At 37.9% G+C, this 26,672-nt stretch overlaps 1 protein-coding gene across 5 annotated transcripts in view; it reads right to left on the bottom strand.

Annotated features, from left to right (window-relative positions):
- NLN (neurolysin) overlaps positions 1 to 26,672 on the bottom strand; it is a 109,415-nt gene that overhangs the window by 23,156 nt on the left and 59,587 nt on the right. For 4 of the 5 annotated variants that reach the window (XM_022596360.2, XM_089908912.1, XM_089908911.1 and 1 more), the window contains 4 exons: positions 19,910 to 20,045; positions 17,527 to 17,893; positions 9,398 to 9,599; positions 528 to 714 (listed from right to left, as the gene is read on the bottom strand). In XM_022596360.2, coding sequence (XP_022452068.1) covers positions 528 to 714; positions 9,398 to 9,599; positions 17,527 to 17,893; positions 19,910 to 20,045 — 892 coding nt within the window. Of the gene's footprint in view, positions 1 to 9; positions 445 to 527; positions 715 to 9,397; positions 9,600 to 17,526; positions 17,894 to 19,909; positions 20,046 to 26,672 lie in introns of those variants that run through there. The other variant, XM_089908910.1, reaches the window with a different exon arrangement.

The following is a 26,672-nucleotide window of genomic DNA, read 5'->3' as shown; positions in this document are numbered from 1 at the left end:
ATAAGAATGTTGGACATGTTTTGGAGAAGAGAGAACTACGTGTTCTAATCATACATCACAGATTTCAAAAACTGATTCCTGTAGTACTCATTGCAAAATCGGAGCAAGACATCTCATTCTATTTAAGATTTAAAAGATGTATTTTTTTTTTTCTTGGACATAATTTCAGGGTTCAGTATTCCAATATACTTAGCAGTCTTCCCTTCTCATATTAACACTCTGGGGGTACTATCATTACAAAAGACGAAATAAGTTCTATAGAAGAAGATGCAGCAGGCCTCTTGCCTTCTGAGAAGGCCCACACTCAGTCTGTGGAGTGTGTTTCTCTCATGGCCACTCTCACTTTCTGAGACGACCCCATGCTCTGGTGCCGCTCTTGACTTTTGAGACGGTCCACGTTCTGTCTATGGAATGTGTATCTCTCTAAATAAATAGACTTCTTACCTAAAAAAAAAAAAAAAAAAAAAAGATGCCAACAATTCTCCATTAAGCAATTCTAGTTTATTTTCTAAAATTATAAGTCATACCTGTGTTGACCAGTCTAGAAGCAACAAGTTTTTCAAGCAGATCATCTGTAATAGGGCTTCCATCTTTATAATGTTTTGACAGTCTTCGGAGGGAATCAGCGTCCCACACCCAATTTTCAAGCATTTGTGATGGCACCTCTACGAAGTCAGTTTCCACATTTGTTCCACTAAATCGTGCAAAGTCGGTCTAAAAAGTAAACATAAAGGTCTTTTTTAAAAAGCACTGAATGAAAACTACATATATGATGAATTATAATTAAGACTCAGCAAAACTTAAATCAGAATCAGAGTCAACTGCTTCTTTGAATGGTTAGGATAACCTCAAATTTATATTGAAAATAAAACACAGTAGCCAAGCAGCCTGAAAAATAACTCCCAAAGACCCTTTATTAAATTAATATTTCATTCTTTTGAATCACAGAACACACTTGAAACAATCATTAAGAAATCATAACTGAAAATAAATCAGTCTAAGTTAAAAGAAGCCTTAAGCTTTGAAAGTAAAAATATTTTAAAAGAATTTCCCATTAGAATTCCCTGGCAGTCCAGTTAATAAGACTCTGCGCTTTCACTGCTGAGGGTGCGGGTTTGATCCCTGGTTGGGGAACTAAGATCCCACAAGCCACTCAGGGCGGCCAAAACAAAACAAAACACAGGGCGGCCAAAACAAAACAAAACAAAAACCGAAAGGAATTTCCCATTAAAAATGAAGAGATCCAAGAGATCTAAGACAAGTCTCTCCCTAGCTCCCCTTTCTATTTGCATATCTTTGTTTACTCAATACATGCCTTTCTGGGGCATTCATCAGTCTATTATTTAACTACTCAAGTTTCCATCTAAATCAGTTAAAGAGTTAAATTACAACATTACAGACAGATGCCCTTTTCATGTGTGTGGTGTTTTGTGTTCTAAACTTTAAATAAGTGTTTCTAAGACAACCGTGTTGTAGAAAGCCAGAGCTGTACCTCTCAGATTGGGTAGAAGATGTTACCTTAAAACAAGAAGCCCCTTCAGTGGGATTTAGCACTATAATAGTTGGCAAGTGAGGTGAGTTAAATGCAGCTATGAGAAAAGAGAAACAACTGATATACTCAGAAGTTAAAGTACCCACTGTAAAAATAAAGGACTTATTCTGAGGGTGTGGGCTAAGCGTTAAAAAAAAAAGTTTTATATAAAAAAGGAAAGTTTAGTAAATTGTTGAATCAGATGTTAGAAAGCTCTTGAGCAGAAAGATGGGAATTCACTAGACAGGCTGGTGTTTTTCAACCTTCACACCGTCCAGAGAACTCATGTAAAATTGCCATTGGCAGAGGAATATTTAGCATTTACCCAACTGGGTCAGCAGCAGAATGGGGGTTATTCTGTTATCTTTCCCTGAACCTCTGTCCTGTTTCCCTATTTAGATGCTTCACATCCCAGTCTTCTCTCTCTGACTTCATCATCCCTGGGGCTCTAAATGGAAGAAAGGGAAAGGAAGGCGACTTAACCACTGGAGAAGGCAGCAGACTGGTTGCCAAATCAGAAGCAAATAACCATTCTGTTTTTGGCCCAGGGCAGAGGCACAGATGTCAACGCCACCTCACATTCTGCCTTCCTCTCTTTATGAAAAAAAAATGTTTTGCTTGACTTCCTATTATAATTGTGCTGATTCTAGATATGAAGAGCTGCAACTACTGAAGGGCCAAGGGAAACTAAATTCACTAGGCACTGGAATTAGGTAAACTCTGTTTGAGGACAGGTAAATAATTTTTTATCCCCATAAAAAATTCTTACAGGTAAAGAGTCAAGGGCTCCAGAAAACTGAGTATTTTGCCACTTTCTTGTATATAATCTTCTAAAAAAAACTACATCCAACATGATAGATAAAATAATTTTATACAATAATTATAATAGCCAACATCTATGGAGACTTTACTATGTCAGGCATTTTGCTAGGCTCTTTGCATGGATTATCTGATTTAAATTCCAAAACAATTGTATAAAGCACTGTAATCTCCATTTATGAGATAAGGAAATTGAGGTATACTGAGATTAATGGTAGAACTAGGATTTTAAACCAGGTGGTCGGACTACAGAACCCCAATTTTAACCACAAATGCTATTATACCGCTCTATCTCAGAGAAAAATCAAAGAAAAAAAGGCTAAATTACGATGTGACAAATTGATGAAATCATCTTGGATCTAGTCTTATATCAAACTTGCCTTTATGTGAATAGTAAAAGTGAGGTTTCAGTGTGCTTCCTTAAAAATCTGATTTCCTCTATATACTGGAAGATTTTTCAAAGTTCAAACATGAGATTGAGGTGTAAAGGCCAGCCTCTGTAACCATCTATCCTGGATTTGGGATTCTGTAATACTAACTGCATAACTTTCTAAATATCATAGTTGTAAAATAAGTAAATAAAGACAAAATCACACCATCAACTATCACTGTACAATATTTTGAAAAAAATATAAATTTTGTATATCCTGCTTGTGTGAACATTTTTGGTTAGTATTTGCTGATGAGAGGGAAAATCAACCCCAAATAACAATGAAATGTATGTGTGTATTTGGTGGTGGCAGTGGTATTTCAGAACCTAGAAAAACATGAACAAATGAATAACTCATGAGTTAAAATTAAATGAGAATTAACAAAATTCTGTCACGCAGAGTAGAGAAGAGAGGGTTTATTCTATCTGAAGCCACCCTGTAGTTGGGGAGAGAGCACAGCACATGAATGAACAGATCAACAATGTCTTCTAAAGAACAAAAGGAAATGTTTGCTAGGAGTAAAACCTAAAAATAACTCTACTGCTTACTAATTTCCCGAAAGTCATGCTGTTTCTCTGTGTGCCCTTTGGGCAATACCATTTAAATAGTTTTCAAATGAGGAGGACAAAGAACTTACAAAATCCAAAAGCTCAATTCCCAGCAAATAACTAAATTTGAACGTGCTAAGGAACCCACAGTCAGTCACTGTGTACATCCACAAGGAAACCATGGGCAAGTCTTAGGATCCAGCAGCCTGATGGGGGCCTGACGTGCAAAACAGCCTGGCTGTTGAATTCCATTACTCATTGATGACCAGCCGGCAAATACCACTCCCCAGTTTTCAACTGTAGGTTCCAAAGAACCCAAGAAGTACTTTATACAGTTTTCAACATGAATAATTCAATGGTGTTGAATACAGTACCTTATGAGCATTATTGCTGCAGGAAATATTTTGACAATAAAAGCCTAGAAAACAAGGTAAACTAGATTCCTGTTTAGTTAGAAGTTCTCGAGAGGAAGAAAGTTGTCTAAAACGATGAGACTTTTCTATATTATCTTTTAAAACAGACAGTCGGATGCCTAAAATATACTCCGTTACAGATTTTTACAACAAATGACTTGATGCTACAGAGATTAATTTCTCAATTGATACAACACAGTGAGAGCTGGAGCAAAATTATATAAACTAAAGCTCAAAAAGTTATGCGAGCTTTAAAGACCAAATCCTATACGGGTTATTGTTCTAATTGAGACTGGTTGCTTTTAGCATTTACAACTAAAGTGTTATTTTCATGAAAGCAAATCTCAGCTCAAAGAAAAGGCAGTTGCTGAAGTCAATAAGTGTGTACTGTGCTGAGGAAAAAGAACAGGGCTCAGGAGAGCGGACCTTGGCTGTCTGAGATGATCCCCTATTGATTTCTTAGCAGTCCTTCCATGTCCCCTGTCTGATCTACCCCTAAATCCAGGGATGATGAAGTTTAAGTAACAAGGCATTGGAGAAAAAAAGTGCCACTGTCTCCTAGGCTTTGCTATAAACAGAAGGTTAAAGGTCATACTTTTAACTTCACATATACCTAGCAATCACTGGCAATGAAAACAGTAATAAAGAGAACCTGAATAACATTTTGTTAACTTTTACAACAGTCCTATAGTTCCACAGGTCAGTATTACCACCATCATTTAAGACATGTGAAGCAACACATTATCTGCAGAAGATTTTTCTGATCTAATCTTCCACCTTTGCCAATACTCTAAACTGCTCATTCTGTTGGACTCCCTGGTGTTCCAGCGGTTAGGACTCTGTGCTCTCACTGCTGAAGGCCTGGGTTCAATCCTTGGTCAGGGATCTAAGACCCCTCAAGCTGTGTGGCTCGGACAAAAAGAAAAAAAAAAGGATACTTTCAAAAATAAATAAATACATAAATAAAGTGCTCATTCTGCTCCAACTCCAGGAATCAAACTTCTAAGTAGGCAGTAATCATTAAAACAAAAATACAAATGTGATGTTTTCCAATCACCTTCCACAGATCTTCACCCAAAACCCGTGGAGGGTAAGCATTTGTGAACTCTTTAAAATCTGAAGTGACAGTGCTTTTCCTCACGGCAATCTTTTCCCCCGTCTCAAATTATGACCTGTATGCTACTTATTGATTTCAAAAGAGTTGAATTATATATAAGCATAGTTACAAGAACACTTCAAACATGTATGGCACTTTATTCTTTCCCAAGTACCTTTCCACACATTATTTAATCTCATCAGCACTCCAGGGAAGCAGATATGAGAACTGTTGTTTCTTATTTTATGAATAAGAAAAAAGAGGTGGCCCAAGGAGGTCAGAAAACGTGCCAAAAGTCACATAGCCAGGCCTACAAATACACGGATGATTTTTAATCCAGTGCTCTTTTCATAACACTAGGGTGCCTTCCTAACTGATATAGGCTACATTTATTTAAAACAGCATCTAGTCCACAATATTTAAAGCAGACAAGATGCTCTACTAGTCTTTGGATGAAATTAACAGATTATTTGAAATGTGAAGTTTTTCTTTCACTTTAATAAGGCTTTATTGTGGTTCTCATGTGTTGCTTTAAAATAACGGTATCTAACAGTCCAAAACTCATTACTGCTCTTAATGCACAACCAACACAGAGACATCACAATGGAGGCTGTTAAGAAGCATTACTCTTCTTTTCTACAGGAAGTTCCAAAGTCCAGCGATTACTGACGCCCAAACCACAATAAAGCCATGAAACACGAACAGATACTAAGGATGCCGCTTCCTGACTGCTATCTTCAAAATTATCTACCCTGTAGTGTAAACACAAAAATATGAGTGAAACTCATTCTCTTGAATGATGAGATAGTAGACATCTTGAACTAGTCCATCTACATGTTTGAAAACGGGATGTTCCTGCTGACATATTTAAATATTACTATGACAGGCTCTAGGAAGCTCTTCTGGTCATCAAACTTGCAAACTGCCACAGTGGACAACTCAAACACTTGGCTGCCATATCTTAAAACCAATCTACTGAATATGTATGGCAAACTTATAAATTCACTATATATTTCTCAGATAAGTCAGAAGTATTACTGAACACAGAAACTATTAAACTCCTTTTTCACTGCCATCTACTTTAGGTCAGTACAAAAGGTTTTGAAATCATTATAAAGCTGCAAATATATGGATCTGCATCTGTTACTTTTAAGACAAAAGCAGTGATCACTGGTTTCAAATACATTACTTTAGAAGATCTTAAAACGTTACAGGACATTTGAAAGGATTAACAGACAAACGAGATTTTTCAAAGATAATGTCATTAGGTGATGACCAGGCAAGGGACTGTACTGATACACTATTCATCTGTATGACACATTTCGTGTTCAAGAAGGAGGTTAGGCAAATTCTAAGAATTGAATATAATCTACTGTTTCAAGAAAGAGACATCATTCATCATCAGTATATACACTGATTCATGTATATATTCATATGTATAGTTGTCATATATATAATTATATGTTCATATATATAGCTGATTCATATATACGTGTATATATGAAACATACATTATGTTTCATTCATCAGTATATATATTGATCAACAGTAAATATGCTATCAGCAGAATATCAGTATACATATTGATTCATAGATATTCATGTGTGTAGTTCAGTCATATATATGTTTGGTCATATATATAATTATATATTCATATATAGTTCATTCATACATATATGTATATACATTTCATTCATGAGTCACAGAGCTTTAAAATGAAGTAATACCAGGACAGTTATTTTCCAGTACTAAAATGAGTATTTCAAAGAATCAAAATTAATGTAAGAAATAATGAGAATAACAGAGTTGTAGAGAACTGTATCGTGAATACATGATAAGCATACAATATTAAGGTTATAAGAGGGCTGTGTTTGAAAACAAGAACATGCATCAAAAGCATGCAAAACCCTATTTGAGGATCAGTATTATTTTAATAAATGTGATTAAGACACCAAATTACTTCCTCAGAAATCACTAGCTAATAATTAACATCCAAATAAAGGAGGAAACTGCTCTAACCCAGTTTTTAACTTGGAATTCAGTATGGTCTGGGCTTCAGGGGGTCGGTGTGCCCTTTGAAATTCCAGGTAGAAATCTGACTGTATAAGTGAATGTGCATTTTTCTGGAAGAGGTATCTATAGCTTAAATCATATTTTCATAGGTTCTCAGATCCAAAGAAGTTAAAATCCACTATTCTAAAAGCAGACTATTGTTTATCTGTGTACAAATACATAACTAAGATCTTAGATAATCTAAGTAACCTAAGTCTGAAATTAAGAAAAATATTTGACTTTTCCAAATTATTCATAAAAACACTTGAGAAAAATGGAACCTAGACTTATCCTAATTAAAGGAAATGTCAGTCATAGAATGAACACTGATGGAAAATAATTATTTCAGGAACCCTATTGCTGTGAAAACAGACTTTAAAATTACCTAAGAAAGAAAATTTAGGTTATTCTGAAAGCTTTATTTTCCTTGGATTAAACAGAGAGTAGAAATGGCTATATCAGTATATTAGGATTTATTTATCTGAATAGATTCATACGGAGTCCCCTCTGTTTTTTAAAATAAAACATGGAAACACCAGGATGTAAAGATAAAATGTTGAAAGAACTAAATACTTCTTTTTAACAGAAGTGATAGTAGTATTCTGGAAAAGAGTGGGTACATTTTTGGTTATTATTACAATGATTAGGGGCTGCTCTGGGGGTGGGATGCTGGATGTCCAGGACTGAACTGCACATGTCAAGACAATAAAAAATTGTCCCCTATTCTGCATGTCATTCATATGCCCTGTTGGACATTCATATCAATGAAAAATCTGTAATTAAGTGAGCCTAGAAACTAACTCCATTGCACATATTTTTACAAAATTTTTTTTGCACACTTAAAGTTTCCAAGACTCTAACTACTAGAATCAATCGTGTAAATCAAAGTAAGATTATTTTCTATTTGGAAGTGTCCCAAGAGATAGTCACCATTTTGGAAAATCATGTCACTATTGAGGCCTGAATGTTTGTGTCCCACCCCTAAATTCGTATGTTGACACCTAACCCCCAATATGACGGTAGGAGGTGGGGCCTTTGGGAGATGATGAAGTCATGAAGGTGAAGTCCTATGGTTGGGATTAGTGCCTTATAAAAGAGATCCCAGAGAGCTCCTTTCCACTATGTGAGGACACAGTGAGAGGGTGCTATCTCTGAACCAGAAAGCAGGTCCTCAGCAGACATCAAATCTGCCAGCACCTTGATCTTGGACTTCAGCTCCCAGCACTGTGAGAAATTTCTGTTATTTTTAAGTCACCCAATCTATGGTATTCTGTTATAGCAATCTGAACTAAGACAACTGGCTATACCATTCTTGGACTTGAATGGACAAAACAAACCGCTTAAGTATCAGTCTGCAGTTTTTGCTGCAAGATTCGGGGTCATTCACGTATAACCTGACTACTTCCTTATGTCTTACTACACAGCCATGCCCAGGCATTACAATTTGAAAAACATAAACAAAATGCTTTCTTTTATGCAGTGAGGATATTGCATAGATTAAAAAAAAATTATCTGTATAGAAAAAGACCTTTAGGGAAAAATTAGTTAAATCCAAATAAAGTGTTGAGTTTAGTTAGGAGTACTGTACCAATGCTGTTAGCTTCTTAGTTGTGGCAAATATACTATAAGATGTTAACAATAGGGGAAATAGGGTGAGGAGTACTGTCTTTACAACTTTTCTGTAAATCTAAAACTATTCTGATAAAGAGGTTATTTCTAAAAAGTTCATCTTTAGAGATGCATGGAGATTTCAAATTTGGAAAACTGTCCCTCTACTTCTGTAAATATCAGTTTTTAAACTGTTAGGCTGAACAACTGAACTAGATGTTTTCGTATGTCAACAGCAGTTAAATATCGGCATGTTCATATGGTTCATCCTAGAATAGTGTGGGCCTAGTTTACTGGACTATGTTACAAAGTTTAGAATAAATACACTTTTCATTTTCAAAAATAAAGAGAAATTAGTTGCAATCCGCTGCACACACACATTCTCTTTCTTAGTAAATTCTCCCCATAGTTATACCATGCTATCTGTGATTTTAATTGAAGGCTAGTAAAGGAAGGTGTTACAAAATATTTATTATTAAAACAGGAGTACAGAGTCTGGATGATTGAAAACCATTGAACTAAACAAAGCATTAATAAGCAGAAGAGACAGATTACAGCACAGTTTATCTCTGAAGCTTACACCAAATTCCTATGAGGAAAACATTTGAAAGGAAAAAACACAGTATTTGTAACCCTTCCTTAACAACAGTTTTCTTTTTTTTTCATAGGGTGGTATTCAATGAAGCTCTTTCATTAGTGGATCAATCTCTGAGTAAAGGTATGTTGTGAAAACATAGTAAGAAAAATTTCGTGTTTTTGCAGAAGGCCTATGAAATTTTTGAACATGTTCAGCTTCTGAGAAAACATGTTAAGAAACATGTTGAGAAACCTGACATCGGTGGAAAAAAAGTCTGGAAAAGCAATTAGTAGGTCTACCATAAAAAAAAAAAATCACTCACCTGTGCACAAATCTGATGCATGACGTGACCAAATTCATGGAAGTAAGTCCTCACCTCATCATGTCTCAGGAGAGAGGGACGACCTGCTAGTGGCTGTGAGAAGTTCACCACGAGGGCAGCCACAGATATCATGCGGCTCCCATCAGGCAGGAGGCAGCCAGGCTGGAGACCAAAGCAGGCTGCGTGGTTATATTTTCCTTCCCTAAGGAACCAGAAGCACGGTTGGTGAGATACAAACACTCTTCTCTAGCAACAACGTTGGCATGGCCTCTCTCGGTCATTTAACCATATTTGATAACAGGAGATGCTTTGAAACATTTAATTCACCTTTTACAAAGTGGGTCGATGTTTTGTTGAAATGAAACAACGAAAACTAGACAAACAAAAACCCCACTATCACTTGATATGAGTTATATTTCCAAGGTTTCTTTTGTTGAAATCTTAATATAAGAATTAAGAATATACACCACAAGTAGGGTACAGCTGAATGTCCAATTTATTGTAACAAGCTGTTGCTTTTCGTCTTCAAAGATAGAGTCATTAAACACTAAATAGTGTTGAAGCAAAAGTGAAATAATGGAGTTTGACTTACTAGGTAGTTTTTCCTTAAAGTTAAAATTGATTAAAAAAAACTGATGAAAACTAAAATCCAGACAGTAATATTGTTCTTTTATTCAAGGAGGGAAGAATCAGTACTCATAATTAAATGAGCTCCTTTTATAAGCCAGACAGGCCTTTTTTGAAACAGAATGCTTTTATTTAGCCTTGGAAAAAGCATAAATTATACTATAAAGTCATCTATTCTAGGACAATGTGATACCAGTGATGGTAGCTCTCAAAAGCTATGGGCCATTAGACTTTATTACAGGGATAGGTTTCCTCCTTTTTTCTTTGCTCAGAACATGAACGTACATTCAGGTTTAGTGTGAATTTTTTAGTTTGATGTTTTGATTTGTATATCTTTTTCTGTATTATCTTTTCTTGGCGACTCATAACTGTTTTTTCCTGCTGAAGTTATTCAGGTAAAACAAAAACAAACTAGTCTTTTTACTGCTTCCTATTAAGATGTAGAAAGATGAAAAGGGCATTGCTCCTATTCTTACAACAACATGCTGGACAATTTGCAAATCACAACTTTTCTTGAACCCATCAGAAAGTGAAGGTTGAAGGGCAACCAACCTACAATCCATCTAAGACAGATGCCTCCAAGGAGAAAGAGAAAGGAAGCAAGCACTTTTTGGGTTTTTGGTTTGTTTGTTTTTAACCTGGGGCAGACACTGCAGACAGCAGTAAGAAAATTTTTAACAAATTGATAAAGATTGATGGTGAACCAGCAAAAATAGGGAACCACTAGGAGTTATTAGATAAGGGAAATTTTGCATCCATTTGCAGGGCCTTCTCCTTAGACCTCACTGAGTACACACAAAGAAGACAGGGGCAGGATGAGAGCTCTGGAAAAGAATCAGTGCTGATGCAAGCCTGGTGGAAGGGAGCATTGCCTAGATCCATTTCACCTCTCTCCTAGTGGACACGAGCCTTGAACTTCTCATGGAAAGGCAACAAACCCTGTTGCCCTAAGAGAACTGGTAAAAACCCACTGCCGCTGGGGGGATGGTAACACAAAAAAACACTCTACTCCTGAAGGTAGGGCAGGAAAACATCCTGGGCCCAGACCTACAGCTGAGGGTGGGGCAGTATCAGTATATAGGTCTACTCCTCAGGCCCAGGGTAAGACTGAACAGAAAAGACCCCCACCCCACCTTTCCAGGCTAATAGGCATCCAGTAATAAACAATAGCAGTCTACTGCAGGGAGAGGAACAAGAGCATGAAAAGAGACCTGCTCTAAGGCACAGCACAAATGAACAACCTCAAACTAAGTGGAACAGACACTGAGAAAAACTCTGGCAAATAAGCTCTCATCCTAAACACATACAGGAATCTGAAGCTTTGGGTTCACTGAGGTTAACCATAGCAATAACAAGGTCCAAACCCAGCTCAACTACTAAATGGAATGAGTTAAAGACTCACATTAAAGGCCTAGCAGAAGTACGTATGTGCCTACTGCCAGGTATAAAAACTATTTACCTTAGTCTTTTCTGTCTTATATAAGTGTCTGACTTAAAAAAAAATTATAAGGCACATGGAGACGCAAGGAAAAAAGACACAATGTCAAGAGGCAAAGAGGGCAAGAAAAATAGACTCAGATATGACAAAGATGTTGGAGCTATCAGACAGAATATTTACAATAACTTAAATGTTAAATGTTAAAGATTCTGGAGGAAAATGCACAGTCAGATGGATAATTTTGGGAGAGAGCTAGAAACTATGAGAATAAAATGAAAATGCTAGAAATAAAAAGCACAGTAATGGGGATGAAGAATGCCTTTGATAGTCTCATTGATAGACTTCCCACAGCCATGGGAAGAATCACTGAACCAAAAGATAGGCCAATAGAAATTACCTTAAAACAAAGATTTTTAAAAGGGTGCCGAAAACAAAAAACAAAACAAAACAAAGACTCAAGAGCTGCAGGACAATATCAAATGATCTATTATATATATAAGTGGAATTTCAGAAGGAGAATAGAGAACAGGATAGAAGAAATATTTGAAGAATAGCTGAGAATTTTCCAAAATTAGGGAACTCCCTGGTGGTCCTGTGGTTAGGACTCTGCGCTTTCACTGCCGAGGGCCTGGGTTCAATCCCTGGTTGGGGAACTAAAAGCCTGCAAGCTGCGTGGTGTGGGCCAAAAAAACCCCCCCAAAACCAAAAGAATAGCTCAGAATTTTCCAAAATTAACAACACTAAACCACAGATCCAACAAGTTTGAAGAACACCAAGGAAGACAAATACAAAGCAAACAACCAAAAAAAGAAAAAATTATCCCATATGCCTAAGTGTATGGAACTGCTGAAAGAGAGGAAGAAAGAGAAAATCTTGAAGGCAGTCAGAGGAAAAGAATGCAGTACAGAACACAGTAAGAACACAAAAAGAACACAGTAAGAATTACAGCCAATCTCTTGTCAGAAACTATGCAAGCCAGAAGACAATGGAATGCCATCTTTAAAGTACTGATAGAAAATACCTGTGAACCCAGAATTCTATAAATAGTAAAAAATATATTTCATGAAAGAAAGTAAAGGAAAGACTTTCTCAAAAAAACTGGTATATATTACCAACAGACGTGAACTACAAGAGATTTTAAAGGAAGTTCTTCAGGCAGAAGGGATGTGATACCACTCTAAACTTGTAATTACAAAGCAATTAGTGCTGAAAATATAATAAATGAAGATATATTACAATCTATTTTGAATTGCTGTGAATAATAGTTGACTAATCAATAATACTAACAATGCACTGGGTGTTAAGCATATGTGAAAATAATATGTAGGCCAACGATAGCACAAATGATAAGAAATATAATATAACTTGAAGGTAGACCATGATTAAAGATATTGATATATACTTTAAACCCTTAGGCAATTTTTAAATTTAAAAATATTAAAAGGAGATGTAAATAATAAGCCAACAGTAGAGACAAAAATAAATCATAAAAAAACCTATCAACCCAAAAGAAGTCAGAAAAGGGGGGAAAGTATAGATGGGACAAAAAGTAAGATGGTTATACTAAATGTAAGTTTCTTAAGCATGCCAATTAAGACATTATTAGAGTGGATAAAAAAGCAAGCACCAAATACGTTGTCTATAAGAAACCCACTCTAAATAAAAAGGCAAAGGTAAAAAGTTAAAGGATGGAAAAAGACACACTATGCAAATGCTAATCAGATGAAAGCTGAATGGCTATAGTAATAGCAGACAAACAGAACAAGGAATATTACTAAAGATAACAAGGAACATTATATAACGATAACGGGGACAGTTCTCTAAGTAGATATAACAATTCTAAATATGTGTATAACTAAAAGCAGAGCTTCAAAATATACTAAACAATTCAATATCCTGTGACAAATCATAATAGAAACGAATGTAAAAAAGATCGTGTATATATATGTATAACTGAATCACTTTGCTGTACAGCAGAAATTAACACAACATTGTAAATCAACTATACTTCAATTAAAAAAAATACATGAAGCAAAAGCCGATAGAACTGAAAGAAGAAATAGACAAATCACTTAGAGACTTCATTCCTTTCTCAGTAATTAATTCAACAGGCTGAGAGAATATCAGCTCAGATATAGAACACCTGAACAACATTATTGGTCATCTTCACCTAACTGACATTTACAGAACCCTCAACCTAACAACAGAAAACAAATACTCAAGTGCACATGGAACATTCACCAAGACTAATTACATGTTGGCTGTAAATCAAAACAATTTAAAAGAATTCAAAGGATATAAAGTACATTCTCCAATAATAACAGAACCAAACTAGAAATAACAGAAGGCTAGCTGGAAAATATCCAAATGTTTGGAAATTAAAAATATACTTCTATAAATATAGTCAACTTCTCTTTGACTAAAGGGCAAAGGCACAGATAAAGACAATGGAGCAGAGACATTTTTTTCAACAAATGATGCTGGAACAACTAGGAGTCCACATGCAAAAAATTGAGTCGAGACACAGACCTTACACCCTTCACAAAAAATAACTCAAAAATGGATCACAGACCTAAATGCAAAATGCAAAACTACAAAATTCCTAGAATATAATATAGGAGGAAATCTAGATGACCCTGGGTTTGGCAATGACTTTTTAGATGAAACACTGAAGGCACAATCCATGAAAGAAAAAAAATCAATAAGCTGGATTTCATTAAACACTGTCAAGAAATTGATAAGACAAGCCATAGACTGTGAGGAAATATTTACAAAAGAGACATCTGATAAAAGACTGTTATCCAAAATACACAAAGAACTCTTAAAATTCACCAATAAGAAAACAATCTGATTAAAAAATATACCAGAAACCTTAACAGACACCTCCTCAAAGGAGATACAGAGATGGTAGTTAAGTATATGAAAAGTTGTTCCACATCATATGTCATCAGGGAATTGCAAATTAAAACAACAATGAGATACCACTACACACCTATTAGAGTGACCAAAATCCAGAATACTGACAACACCAAATGCTGACAGGGATATGGAACAATAGAAACTCTCATTCATCACTGGTGGGAATGCAAAAATGGTACATGCACTCTGGAAGACAGTTTGGTGGTTTCTTACAAAACTAAACATACTCTTACCATACAATCTAGCAATTGCACTCCTCGGTATTTACCCAAAGGGACTGGAAATTTATGTCCACACAAAAACCTGCACATGTTTATAACAGCTTTATTCATAATTGCCAAAACTTGGAAGCAACCAAAATGTCCTTTAGTAGATGAATGGGTAAATAAACTGTGGTATATCCAGACAATGGGATATTATTCAGTGCTAAAAAGAAAAGAAATGAGCTATTAAGTCATGAAAAGACATGGAGGAACTTTAAATGCATAATGCTAAATGAAAGAAGCCAATCTGAGAAGGCTACATACTGTATAATTCCATCTGTATGACATTTCAGAAAAGGCAAAACTGTGGAGAAAGTAAAAAGATCAGTGGTCGCCCGGGGCTGGGGTGGTGGGGGAAGGGATGAAGAGGCCCAGCACAGGGGATTTTTAGGGCAGTGAAACTACTCTGTATGATACTATAATGGTAGATACACATTATATATGTTTTTTCAAATCCCAAGAAAGTATAACATCAACAATGAACACGAATATAATTTGGGTGACAATGATGTGTCAACGTAGGTTATAACAAATGTGCCACTCTGGTGGGGGACGTTGATAATGGGGGAAACCGTGCATGTGTGGGGCAGGGGATATACGGAAAATCTCTTTATTTTAGGGTCAGTTTTGCTGTGAATCTAAAACTGCTCTAAAAGATAAAGTCTGTTTAAAATAAATAAGTAAAAATAAATAAATAACAACAACAACAAGAGAAAAGAACTGTGTCGGGCTGAGCTAGGAGTGAGCAGGGACATGGGAAGGGAAGGCAGACAGAGGAGGGGAGAGAAGGGAAGAGAACCCATGGACATGTACACCAGAAACCGTGCACTGAATTTGATAACATTTAAACAAGTAAACAGATCTATAAATATTATTTTACCGGGGAAAACAAACTAATCTGCAAGGTATTTATCCTGTTATATTTTATACATCTTGGTCCATTATGAAACACCATAAGGACTTTCGACCAATTTAAAAATCAGTGCCACTGAGGGGTTTTTATCTTTCTTTTTAAAAAATAAACTTGATTTATTTAATATCAAAGGTTTCCTTGCTCTGAGAGTATGTCTTTTTTATGTTGTGTTTATAAAATGATGATTTTTTTTTTTTTTTTTGTGGTACGCAGGCCTCTCACTGTTGTGGCCTCTCTCATTGCGGAGCACAGGCTCCGGACGCGCAGGCTCAGCGGCCATGGCTCACGGGCCCAGCCGCTCCGCAGCACGTGGGATCTTCCCGGACCGGGGCACGAACCCGTGTCCCCTGCAGCGGCAGGCGGACTCTCAACCACTGCGCCACCAGGGAAGCCCAAAATGATGGTGATTTTAAAAGATGCCCTTACCTGGCAATCTTATGTTGGAACCATTAGAGGTTTTTTTCCTGTTGTTTGACAATCTCAGTGTTTGATGAATAAAAATTGATATGTGATTTAAAAAAAGAAGAAACTGGTCTTTCCTAACCTACTACAAATATCCTTTTTTTGAGTCAAGTAGACAAAGAAAACAAGAAGCAAGCACGTCAGGTGACAGAAAGTGAATATTAACTAGGTCACTACCCTCACAAAACATCACTCTCTGGTCCCCATACCTGAGTGCTGGTAGCAATGGCCAGATCTCTGAGCACAAAAGACACCAGTTATATCTTGGCAAAGAAACAGCAGGATGGGGTAGCTAGACTTGCTATCTTTGGCCATGGAAAGAGAATCTGGGGACAGTTATAGGAGGCTCCAATGCTGAAGGAGTTCCCCTGAAAGAATTCTTGGCCTAAAACTGTATCCTGACACTCTTCAATTAAAAATAGACTTATCCAATTTGACATGGGTTTATTTTTAGATCATATCAGAAGTGAAAGTAAGTCCATAAAGCAGTGGGATCAGACAACTCTGCCTCCTGTCTGGTTGACAATAGTTAACCAGCCTCCTTCCTGAAGTCATGCAAAATCAGTAGGTTACGAAGTTGCATGTGCTGCTGATCTAGAGCGATGCTATTGATATAATTTACTCTGGCCTAGTTAGTAAAATTTCAACAAGCTGGCTTTGTTTTAGAAAGCAGCCTACAGAGAAAGTAATCCAAATCCTTTCATGTCTGATGAAACACTGTGGAGTCCATAGTTACTACATGCTACAGAGACAATAATAATAATATTTTTAAGTCTTACTACTGATTGAATGCCCAGGCTGGGTGATTAGCATGTATAGTCTAATGCACAAAACAAACCTGTAAAGCAAACATCATTCCCATATAATAGAGATGGATCTAGAGACTCATAAAGGTTATGTCACTCAAGCATTCCAACTCAAGTTTGACTGACTGCCAAGATTTTGCTATTCCTTTATACTGCGCTGCCTTTCAGCCAGACTGAAGGGAGTGGACATAGATTTAAGAGTACTGGCAGACAGATCACCTGAATAATAAACATTCTGAAGTCATTCTACATTAAGAAATGCAGGGAATTCCCTGGCAGTCCAGTGGTCTGCACTCTGAGCTTCCACTGCCATAGGCCCAGGTTCAATCCTAGATGGTGATGATGATAATGATAATAGTGATGATAATAGCAGCTCACACTTACTAAGCACTTGCTGTGTGCTGGGTAGTCTTCTAAAAGCTTTGCATGTAATTAACCATTTTGGTCCTTACAACGACCTTACAGAGCAGGTATGATTGGTATTCCCATTTCACAGGACTGTAATATAGGTAAGGAAACTGAGGCAGAGAAAAATTAAGTAACCTGCCTCGCAAGTGATGGAGCCAGACATTCTGGCTTCAGATCCCACATTTTTAATCGCTATACTAGGAAACACATATGAGAATTACGAAAGACAAGAATCTTAATCTGGGTAGGAGTTGAATCCCTAAGGTCCCTTCCAACACGGTGATCCTCAGTACCTTGGATAGAGGTCCAAGTAGAACTGTCCTAATACTTCTCCCGTAGCTTTATCTTTCACAGTGTAAAGTGTAACACTCTTATGCCAAACATGAGCATCTGTCACTTGCTCAAATGAAAGTCCCAACAGCTCCTGGTAGATGTTCAGTAAGCCTTCAGTGACCACTTCAATTGGGAAGTATTCCTTGAGGATCTCTTGGTCTACAGAGTACTTGAGTTCTTCCGTCTGAGTCATGTAGTAATACAGATCCCAGGCATTGATTTTCCCATCGTATTCAAGACCTCTCTCTTCACATTCCTTTTTCTTCAAATTCAAAATAAACTCTCGTTCTGCTTCACCCAAGGGTTTTACTTTCTGGCTTAAATCATCTGTGAGGAGAGGGAAAAGTTGGCAATCCATTGCTCTTGGAAGCAAGCATATTCATACATACCACCAGTATTTTAGCATTGTGCTTCCTCCTTTGTCACACTCAATACAGATACATCAGGAAAAAAGAAGGAAGGAAGGGGAGAGGAAGGGAGGGAGGGAGAGAGGGAAGCAGGCTTTATTATGACAGCACTGCTGTTCTCTTCAGGGTAATTTATTTTATGGCTCCTCACTCTCCTTTTTTTTTTTTTTGCACCACCCAAATCAGGCCACAACTTCCTTACATCATCAACAAAGCTGAAGTTTATCTCAGAGAACTCTGCCTTAAGAACATTATAATTCAAGGAATGAAGCGATAGTGAAACTAAACTCATGTACGTGATTATTCTTCAATGAGGTTAGGCTCCTCAGAGACCTAGGGGAAACAAATCAGGTGTGACCTGAGGTCAGAATTACTGAAAACTGTTCATCGCCTTTGAGAGCCATGGGTTTAGTTAATCACTACCCCATTCCTATGAAGAAGGTCTATTTGGACATGGCAATTCTACTTTTTAGAGGGATACTGCAATTTAACACTGTGGTCAGTTTTTGACTATTGCACTGTATTTGGCTAAAGGAGTATGCTTTTATTATGTATTTATATTCCACAATTTGCTACATATGTAAGATAAAAAGCATTGCTTCTGTAAGGGGCATCTCCATAGTGTGAGGTGAAGGCAGCAGCTTGAGGAGTGCTGTGAAACAAAAAGAGGAAAATCATGGAAGATATAGAGAGATGTAATTCTGATTAGAGAGAAAACTGCTTTAAAAAAATTAAGTTAATGAAGTATTATTTAGGAAAATTTTCAGTATACACAGTCACCACTAAAGGAAACATTCTCACCAAACCTATTAACTCCCCAAGCCAATCTCTTGTATACAATACATCAGAACAGATGGCAATTACTGGTTCACATCTCTGTTGTTTCCGCTCAGCGGAAAATTCATTGAGTAAAGAACCTTGTCTTAGCCCTTTCTATAGTCCAACTGTGTAGCACGCACACTAATACAGGGCAGTTATTTCATAAATGTCTCATGAATGAATAAATGAATTATATAATAATGAATAGCTACTATTTGTGTAACACCTGCTACATGTCATATGTGACATCAGCATATACATTAATAATTCAAGGTATGGCCATTGAGAACACAGAGGACTAAAGTGCAGGCTGCATGCTGATTTTGACACGTTATTAATCATCTCCAACTTTAAGCTAATAAAATTATACACTAGTTGTTAAAGGTGAATAAACTCTGAAAGGGGTCAATGAGAAAGTAAAAAAATAAATCATACTCTGGTAAACTCTGATTAGAGAAGATTAAAACAAAAATTAGTATTTTTGCAATGGTTATGTTATTCAACCATTTTCACTAAAATGAAAGAGAAAACCAGAGTGACTTGGAATAGTGACACTGAGATTGAGAGGGCTAAGGGTGATAGAGTGTCACTGACTAAATGTCATGGACATAAGCTCTATGGTTTTAAAAAGATTAATGAAAAAGTGATTTTAAATGAATGTGAAGACAGTTATTAGATAACAATTTTGATGCTTATTATTTTATATTCTTTTATGTATTAACAACAAGTGGCTTCTGGAATATAAAATATTTTTTTGTTTCTATATGCTCTATTTTCATTTATGTCCTGTCAGCTTATTTCATACAGCAGGCTAATCCTCTCTCTGTAGGTCCCTAGACATCTTCTTAGAAATTAATATAAAAATCCCCATCAAGATACAAATAGAATGAAGCAAGGACCATAATAGTAATATAAACAATGAGCAACTCTTAGGGCCAAGCACAGTATCTAACATATAGTAGGTGACCAATACATTTCTCTTGCATGAATGAAAAGCAGAATGTTCTCAAGGGCATATTAAGTTCTGAGGCTCTCTGTCAAGTTGGTACTATGCAGCAAAACAGTCACAGAAAAAGAGAAATGGCAATATACAAGGGATTAAGAATAGAAGACTAACCTAGAAAGGCTGTTACGTGACCTGTACTCTTCGCAGTGTTCATTTCAAGGACAAAGTCAGCATGTGTGCTATAGCCGAGCAGTTTGGCTACTTTGGCCCGCAGTGGGAGTAGCTGATGCAGGATTATGGTGTTTTCCTGGTAATAGACAACAATAGTATAGTAAAAACCAAAATACACAGTAATCAGAGGAGAGAGGGGGAAGATGGCGGAAAGGTAAGACGCGGAGATCACCTTCCTCCCCACAGATACATCAGAAATACATCTACACATGGAACAACTCCTACAGAACACCTACTGAACGCTGGCAGAAGACCTCAGACCTCACAAAAGGCAAGAAACTCCCCACGTACCTGGGTAGGGCAAAAGAAAAAACAGAGACAAAAGAATAGGGACGGGACCTGCACCAGTGGGAGGGAGCTGTGGAGGAAAGGTTTCCACACACTAGAAGCCCCTTCGTGGGTGGAGACTGCAGATGACGGAGGGGGGAAGCTTCGGAGCTGTGGAGGAGAGCGCAGCCACAGGGGTGCGGAGGGCAAAGCGAAGAGATTCCCGCACAGAGGATCGGTGCCGACCAGCACTAACCAGCCCGAGGCTCCTCTGCTCACCCGCCGGGGTGGGCGGGGCTGGAAGCTGAGGCTCGTGCTTCAGTCGGATCGCAGGGAGAGGACCGGCGGCATCAACACAGCCTGCAGGGGGTTAGTGTGCCACGGCTAGCCGGGAGGGAGTCTGGGGAAAAGTCTGGACCTGCCAAAGAGGCAAGAGACTTTTTCTTCCCTCTTTGTTTCCCGGTGCGCGAGGAGAGGGGATTAAGAGCACTGCTTAAAGGAGCTCCAGAGACAGATGCGAGCCGTGGCTAACAGCGCGGACCCCAGAGACAGGCATGAGACGCTAAGGCTGCTGCTGCCGCTGCCAAGAAGCCTGTGTGCGAGCACAGGTCACTCTCCACACCTCCCGTCCGGGGAGCCTGTGCAGCCCGCCACTGCCAGGGTCCCGGGATCCAGGGACAACTTCCCTGGGAGAACGCACGGCGCGCCTCAGGCTGGTGCAACGTCACAGTGGCCTCTGCTGCCGCAGGCTTGCCCCGCACTCCGTACCCCTCACTCCCCCCGGCCTGAGTGAGCCAGAGCCCCCGAATCAACTGCTCCTTTAACCCCGCCCTGTCTGAGCGAAGAACAGACGCACTCCGGCGACCTACACACAGAGGCAGGGCCAAATCCAAAGCTGAACCCCGGGAGCTGTGCAAACAAAGAAGAAAAAGGGAAATCTCTCCCAGCAGCCTCAGGAGCAGCGGATTAAAGCTCCACAATCAACTTGATGTACCCTGCATCTGTGGAATACCTGAATAGACAACGAATCATCCCAAATTGAGGAGGTGGACTTTGAGAGCAAGATTATTTTTTCCCCTTTTCCTCTTTTTGTGAGTGTGTATGTGTATGTTTCTGTGTGAGATTTTGTCTGTATAGCTTTGCTTTCACCATTTGTCCTAGGGTTCTATCTGTCCGATTTTCTTTTGTTTTTTTACTTAAAAAATTTTTTTTCTTAATAATTATTTTTTTATTTTAATAACTTTATTTTATTTTCTTTTATCCTCTTTCTTTCTTTCTACTTTTTCTCCCTTTTATTCTAAGCCGTGTGGATAAAGGCTCTTGGTGCTGCAGCCAGGAGTCACTGCTGTGCCTCTGAGGTGGGAGAGCCAACTTCAGGACACTGGTCCACAAGAGACCTCCCAGCACCACATAATATCAAACGGTGAAAATCTCCCAGAGATCTCCTTCTCAACACCAACACCCAGCTTCACTCAACGACCAGCAAGCTACAGTGATGGACACCCTATGCCTAACAACTAGCAAGACAGGAATACAACCCCACCCATTAGCAGAGAGGCTGCCTAAAATCATAATAATGCCACAGACACACCAAAACACACCACCAGACGTGGACCTGCCCACCAGAAAAACAACATCCAGCCTCATCCACCAGAACACAGGCACTAGTCCCCTCCACCAGGAAGCCTACACAACCCACTGAACCAACCTTACTCACTGGAGACAGACACCAAAAACAACGGGGGGCTTCCCTGGTGGCACAGTGGTTGAGAGTCCACCTGCTGATCCAGGGGACACGGGTTCGTTTCCCGGTCCGGGAAGATCCCACGTGCCACAGAGTGGCTGGGCCCGTAAGCCATGGCCGCTGAGCCTGCGTGTCCGGAGCCTGTGCTCCGCAACAGGAGAGGCCACAGCAGTGAGGGGCCTGCATACCGCAAAAAAAACCCAAAAACCAAAAAACAAAAACGGGAACTACGAACCTGCAGCCTGCAAAAAGGAGACCCCAAACGCAGTAAGATAGGCAAAATGAGAAGACAGGAAAACACACAGCAGATGAAGGAGCAAGATAAAAACCCACCAGACCTAACAGGTGAAGAGGAAATAGGCAGTCTACCTGAAGAAGAATTCAGAATAATGATAGTAAAGATGATCCCAAATCTAGGAAATAGAATAGACAAAATGCAAGAAACATTTAACAAGGACCTAGAAGACCTAAAGAGGAAACAAGCAATGATAAACAACACAATAAATGAAATTAAAAATACTCTAGAAGGGATCAATAGCAGAATAACTGAGGCAGAAGAATGGATAAGTGCCTTGGAAGATAAAATACTGGAAATAACTACTGCAGAGCAGAATAAAGAAAAAAGAATGAAAAGAACTGAAGACAGTCTCAGAGACCTCTGGGACAACATTAAATGCACCAACATTCGAATTATAGGGGTTCCAGAAGAAGAAGAGAAAAAGAAACAGACTGAGAAAATATTTGAAGAGACTATAGTTGAAAAATTCCCTAATATGGGAAAGGAAAAAGTTAAGTCCAGGAAGCACAGAGAGTCCCATACAGGATAAATCCAAGGAGAAACACATCAAGACACATATTAATCAAACTGCCAAAAATTAAATACAAAGAAAACATATTAAAAGCAGCAAGGGAAAAACAACAAATAACACACAAGGGAATCCCCATAAGGTTAACAGCTGATCTTTCAGCAGAAACTCTGCAAGCCAGAAGGGACTGGCAGGACATATTTAAAGTGATGAAGGAGAAAAACCTACAACCAAGATCACTATACCCAGCAAGGATCTCATTCAGATTTGATGGAGAAATTAAAACCTTTACAGACAAGCACAAGCTGAAAGAGTTCAGCACCACCAAACCAGCTTTACAACAAATGCTAAAATATCTTCTCTAGGCAAGAAACACAAGAGAAGGAAAAGCCCTAAAATAAAAAACCCAAAACAGTTAAGAAAATGGTAACAGGAACATACATATCGATAATTACCTTAAATGTAAATGGACTAAATGCTCCCAGCAAAAGACACAGATTGGCTGAATGGATACAAAAACAAGACCCATATATATGCTGTCTACAAGAGACCCACTTCAGACCTAGAGAAATGTACAGACTGAAAGTGAGGGGATGGAAAAAGATATTCCATGCAAGTGTAAACCAAAAGAAAGCTGGAGTAGCAATTCTCATATCAGACAAAATAGATTTTAAAATAAAGACAATTAGAAGAGACAAAGAAGGACACTACATAATGATCAAGGGATTGATCCAAGAAGAAGATATAACAATTGTAAATATTTATGCACCCAACATAGGAGCACCTCAATACATAAGGCAAATACTAACAGCCATAAAAGGGGAAATCGAGAGTAATACATTCATAGTAGGGGACTTTAACACCCCACTTTCACCAATGGACAGATCATCCAAAATGAAAATAAATAAGGAAATGCAAGCTTTAAATGATACATTAAACAAGATGGACTTAATTGATATTTATAGGACACTCCATCCAAAAACAACAGAATACACATTGTTCTCAAGTGCTCATGGAACATTCTCCAGGATAGATCATATCTTAGGTCACAAATCAAGCCTTGGTAAATTTAAGAAAATTGAAATTGTATCAAGTATCTTTTCCGACCACAACGCTATGAGACTAGATATCAATTACAGGAAAAGATCTGTAAAAAATACAAACACATGGAGGCTAAACAATACACTACTTAATAACCAAGTGATCACTGAAGAAATCAAAGAGGAAATCAAAAAATACCTAGAAACAAATGACAGTGGAGACACGACAACCCAAAACCTATGGGATGCAGCAAAAGCAGTTCTAAGAGGGAAGTTTATAGCAATACAATCCTACCTTAAGAAACAGGAAACATCTCGAATAAACAACGTAACCTTGCACCTAAAGCAATTAGAGAAAGAAGAACAAAAAACCCCCAAAGTTAGCAGCAGGAAAGAAATCATAAAGAGCAGATCAGAAATAAATGAAAAAGAAATGAAGGAAACGATAGCAAAGATCATTAAAACTAAAAGCTGGTTCTTTGAGAAGATAAACAAAATAGATAAACCATTAGCCAGACTCATCAAGAAAAAAAGGGAGAAGACTCAAGTGAATAGAATTAGAAGTGAAAAAGGAGAAGTAACAACTGACAGTGCAGAAATACAAAAGATCATGAGAGATTACTACAAGCAACTCTATTCCAATAAAATGGACAACCTGGAAGTAATGGACAAATTCTTAGAAATGCACAACCTGCCAAGACTGAATCAGGAAGAAATGGAAAATATGAACAGACCAATCACAAGCACTGAAATTGAAACTGTGATTAAAATTCTTCCAACAAACAAAAGCCCAGGACCAGATGGCTTCACAGGTGAATTCTATCAAACATTTAGAGAAGAGGTAACAACTATCCTTCTCAAACTCTTCCAAAATATAGCAGAGGGAGGACACTCCCAAACTTATTCTACGAGGCCACTATCACCCTGATACCAAAACCAGACAAGGATGTCACAAAGAAAGAAAACTACAGGCCAATATCACTGATGAACATAGATGCAAAAATCCTCAACAAAATACTAGCAAACAGAATCCAACAGCACATTAAAAGGATCATACACCATGATCAAGTGGGGTTTATTCCAGGAATGCAAGGATTCTTCAATATATGCAAATCAATCAACGTGATACACCACATTAACAAATTGAAGGAGAAAAACCATATGGTCATCTCAATAGATGCAGAGAAAGCTTTCGACAAAATTCAACACCCATTTATGATAAAAACCCTCCAGAAAGTAGGCATAGAGGGAACTTTCCTCAACATAATAAAGGCCATATATGACAAACCCACAGCCAACATCGTCCTCAATGGTGAAAAACTGAAAGCATTTCCACTAAGATCAGGAACAATTCAAGGTTGCCCACTCTCACCACTCTTATTGAACATAGTTCTGGAAGTTTTAGCCACACCAGAGAAGAAAAGGAAATAAAAGGAATCCAAATGGGAAAAGAAGAAGTAAAGCTGTCACTGTTTGAAGATGACATGATACTATACACAGAGAATCCTAAAGATGCTACCAGAAAACTACTAGAGCTAATCAATGAATTTGGTAAAGTAGCAGGATAGAAAATTAAGGTACAGAAATCTGTGGCATTCCTATAAACTAATGATGAAAAATCTGAAAGTGAAATCAAGAAAACACTCCCATTTACCACTGCAACAAAAAGAATAAAATATCTAGGAATAAACCTACCTAAAGAGACAAAAGACCTGTATGCAGAAAATTATGACACTGATGAAGGAAATTAAGGATGATACAAATAGATGGAGAGATATACCATGTTCTTGGATTGGAAGAATCAACATTGTGAAAATGACTCTACTATACTACCCAAAGCAATCTACAGATTCAATGCAATCGCTATCAAACTACCACTGGCCTTTTTTCACGGGACTAGAACAAAAAATTTCACAATTTGTATGGAAACACAAAAGACCCCGAATAGCCAAAGCAATCTTGAGAACGAAAAATGGAGCTGGAGGAATCAGGCTCCCTGACTTCAGACTATACTACAAAGCTACAGTAATCAAGACAGTATGGTACTGTCACAAAAACAGAAAGATAGATCAATGGAACAGGATAGAAAGCCCAGAGATAAACCCACGCACATATGGTCACCTTATCTTTGATAAAGGAGGTAGGAATGTACAGTGGAGAAAGGACAGCCTCTTCAATAAGTGGTGCTGGGAAAACTGGACAGGTACATGTAATAGTATGAGTTTAGATCACTCCGTAACACCATACACAAAAATAAGCTCAAAATGGATTAAAGACCTAAATGTAAGGCCAGAAACTATCAAACTCTTAGAGGAAAACATAGGCAGAACACTCTATGACATAAATCACAGCAAGATCCTTTTTGACCCACCTCCTAGAGAAATGGAAATAAAAACAAAAATAAACAAATGGGACCTAATGAAACTTCAAAGCTTTTGCACAGCAAAGGAAACCATAAACAAGACCAAAAGACAACCCTCAGAATGCGAGAAAATATTTGCAAATGAAGCAAGTGACAAAGGATTAATTTCCAAAATTTACAAGCAGCTCATGCAGCTCAACAACAAAAAAACAAACAACCCAATGCAAAAATGGGCAGAAGACCTAAATAGACATTTCTCCAAAGAAAATATACAGACTGCCAACAAACACATGAAAGAATGCTCAACATCATTAATCATTAGAGAAATGCAAATCAAAACTACAATGAGAAATCATCTCATACCAGTCAAAATGGCCATGATCAAAAAATCTAGAAATAATAAATGCTGGAGAGGGTGTGCAGAAAAGGGAACCCTCTTGCACTGCTGGTGGGAATGTGAATTGTTACAGCCACTATGGAGAAC

This window comes from Delphinapterus leucas, chromosome 3 (genome assembly GCF_059928025.1).
Source record: "Delphinapterus leucas isolate spDelLeu-1000000601 "Yukka" chromosome 3, BTC_Dleu_Yukka2, whole genome shotgun sequence".
Classification (NCBI taxonomy): Eukaryota; Metazoa; Chordata; class Mammalia; order Artiodactyla; family Monodontidae; genus Delphinapterus; species Delphinapterus leucas.
This window is presented reverse-complemented; position numbering and strand designations above follow the sequence as displayed.